This window comes from Triticum dicoccoides, unplaced genomic scaffold (genome assembly GCF_002162155.2).
Source record: "Triticum dicoccoides isolate Atlit2015 ecotype Zavitan unplaced genomic scaffold, WEW_v2.0 scaffold239751, whole genome shotgun sequence".
Lineage (NCBI taxonomy): Eukaryota > Viridiplantae > Streptophyta > Magnoliopsida > Poales > Poaceae > Triticum > Triticum dicoccoides.
The window spans coordinates 1-1,846 of NW_021248934.1; the positions used below are offsets into that span (position 1 = coordinate 1).

General features: G+C 67.0%; 1 protein-coding gene across 1 annotated transcript; it reads right to left on the reverse strand.

Annotated features, from left to right (window-relative positions):
- Positions 1 to 5: 5 nt before the first annotated feature.
- Positions 6 to 1,840, reverse strand: LOC119345462 (receptor-like protein kinase HSL1; the record flags this gene model as incomplete). The annotated part of the gene is made up of 1 exon (XM_037615528.1): positions 6 to 1,840. A coding segment is annotated over exon 1 (1,599 nt), but the record flags the coding sequence as incomplete, so codon positions are not given.
- Between the last annotated feature and the right edge of the window lie 6 nt (positions 1,841 to 1,846).

A 1,846-nucleotide genomic window follows, 5' to 3' on the forward strand; every position in this document is an offset into this window, starting at 1 on the left:
AAGCCATTGTCGGCGAGGTTGAGCTCGCTAAGCTGCTTCCAAGAACGGATTCCCCGGAGCAACTGACCAGATAGCGAGTTGTTGTGGAGGACGAGCCGGCCGAGTTCTGCTAGGCTGCCAAGAGAGGAGGGAAGAGGTCCAGAGAGCATGTTGCCGTCTGCCGATAGCTCGTACAGCTTGGCGACGGATCCAATTTCCGAGGGGATGCTCCCGGTCAGCCGGTTGTTGGAGATAACCAGCTTGGACAGGTTGGCCGCGCCGGCGATGACCGGGGAGATCTCCCCGCTGAGCTGGTTGTCGTTGAGCTCGAGAAGCGCCATGTGCGGCAGGCCCCAGACCGCGCCGGGCACGTCGCCGTCGAGCCTGTTCTTGGACAGCCGGACCCGTCGCAGCCTATGGCACCGCCCGAGCCCCTCGGGGATGCGCCCAGTGAGCGCATTATTGAGCATCAACAGCTCCTCCAGCTCGCCGCGGTCGCATATGCCCCTTGGGATCTCGCCGGAGATGGAGTTGTCGGACAGGTCCAGGCACACCAGCGGCGTGTTCTTGCCGAGGTCGGCCGGCAGCGTGCCGTTCAGCCGGTTCGAGAACAGGCGCAACTCAACGAGCGAGGACGCCTTCGCCGCGGACTCCGGCACGGGCCCTGTGAGCGAGTTCAAGTACAGGTGCAGGCTCTCCAGCTTTGGCGCCTTGAACAGGTCATCCGGGATGGCGCCGCCGAGGCGGTTCATGGAGATGTCTATGCTCCTGAGCTCCGCGAGCTTGCCGAATCCCTTCGGGATTGGGCCGGAGAGCGAGTTGTTGTACAGCTCGATCTGAACGGCGCTTGTCAGAACGGCAATCTGCGGTGGTATCGGGCCGGTGAGCGCGTTCAGCGACAGGTCGAGGTCGGTGAGGTTGGCGAGCCGGCCGAGAGACGCCGGGATGGAGCCGACGAGGTTGCAGCCGGCGAGCCAGAGCACGCGCAGCGCGGGGAGGTCGCCGAGCTCGGCCGGCACTGGGCCCGGAGCGAACGGGTTGTAGGACATGTTGAGCTCCCGGAGCGTGGAGACGCGGCCGAGGAACGCCGGGACCTTGCCGCCGAGCAGGTTGTTGACGAGCGAGAGCGACTGGAGCTTCTTGAAGGTGCCGAAGGACTCCGGGATGGGCCCGGAGAAGTTGTTGGCCTCGAGGCTGAGGTAGACGAGGTCCGGGAGGTCGGCCAGCGCGTCGGGGAGTGGCCCGACGAGCGTGTTCATGTACAGGTCGAGGCGCACCAGCGCCTTGCACCCGGCGACAGCCTTGGCGGCGATGTCGGGGCCGATGTAGTTCTCCCTGAGGTTGAGGGACTGGAGGCGCGGGAGGCGGCAGAGCGCGGCGGGGAAGGAGCCGTTGAGGTTGGCGTTGGGGAGCGAGACCTCCGTGACGGCGCCGTCGACGCAGAGGACGCCCGTCCAGCCGCAGGGCGTGGCGTCGCGGGGGTTCCAGTCCGCGAGCGCGGAGGCGGAGGCGGCGAGCGCGCGCTTGGCGTCGAGCAGGTAGAGGCCGTCCTGGTTGAGGCCGAGCGACGGCGCCACGGCATTGGCCGCGACGGCGAGCAGCAGGAGGGGGAGGAAGGCGGCCATGGTGGGCGGTGGGACGGGACGGCTCTTTGGCTGGGCGCGCTCGAGGCGTGTCGGGGTCAGACGAAGGACGGCGGCGCGGGCGTCGGCATTGGCGACGGCGAGTGTGTGGGGAGCGAGATGGTGGGTGCTCTTATTGAGATGGGGATGGATGGGGGAGACGACAAGCGAAGCGAGTGGGGGTAGCTGAGCAGAGCAGAGCAGGGCGGAAGCGAGCTGAGCACGCACAGTTTACTAGGCGGAGA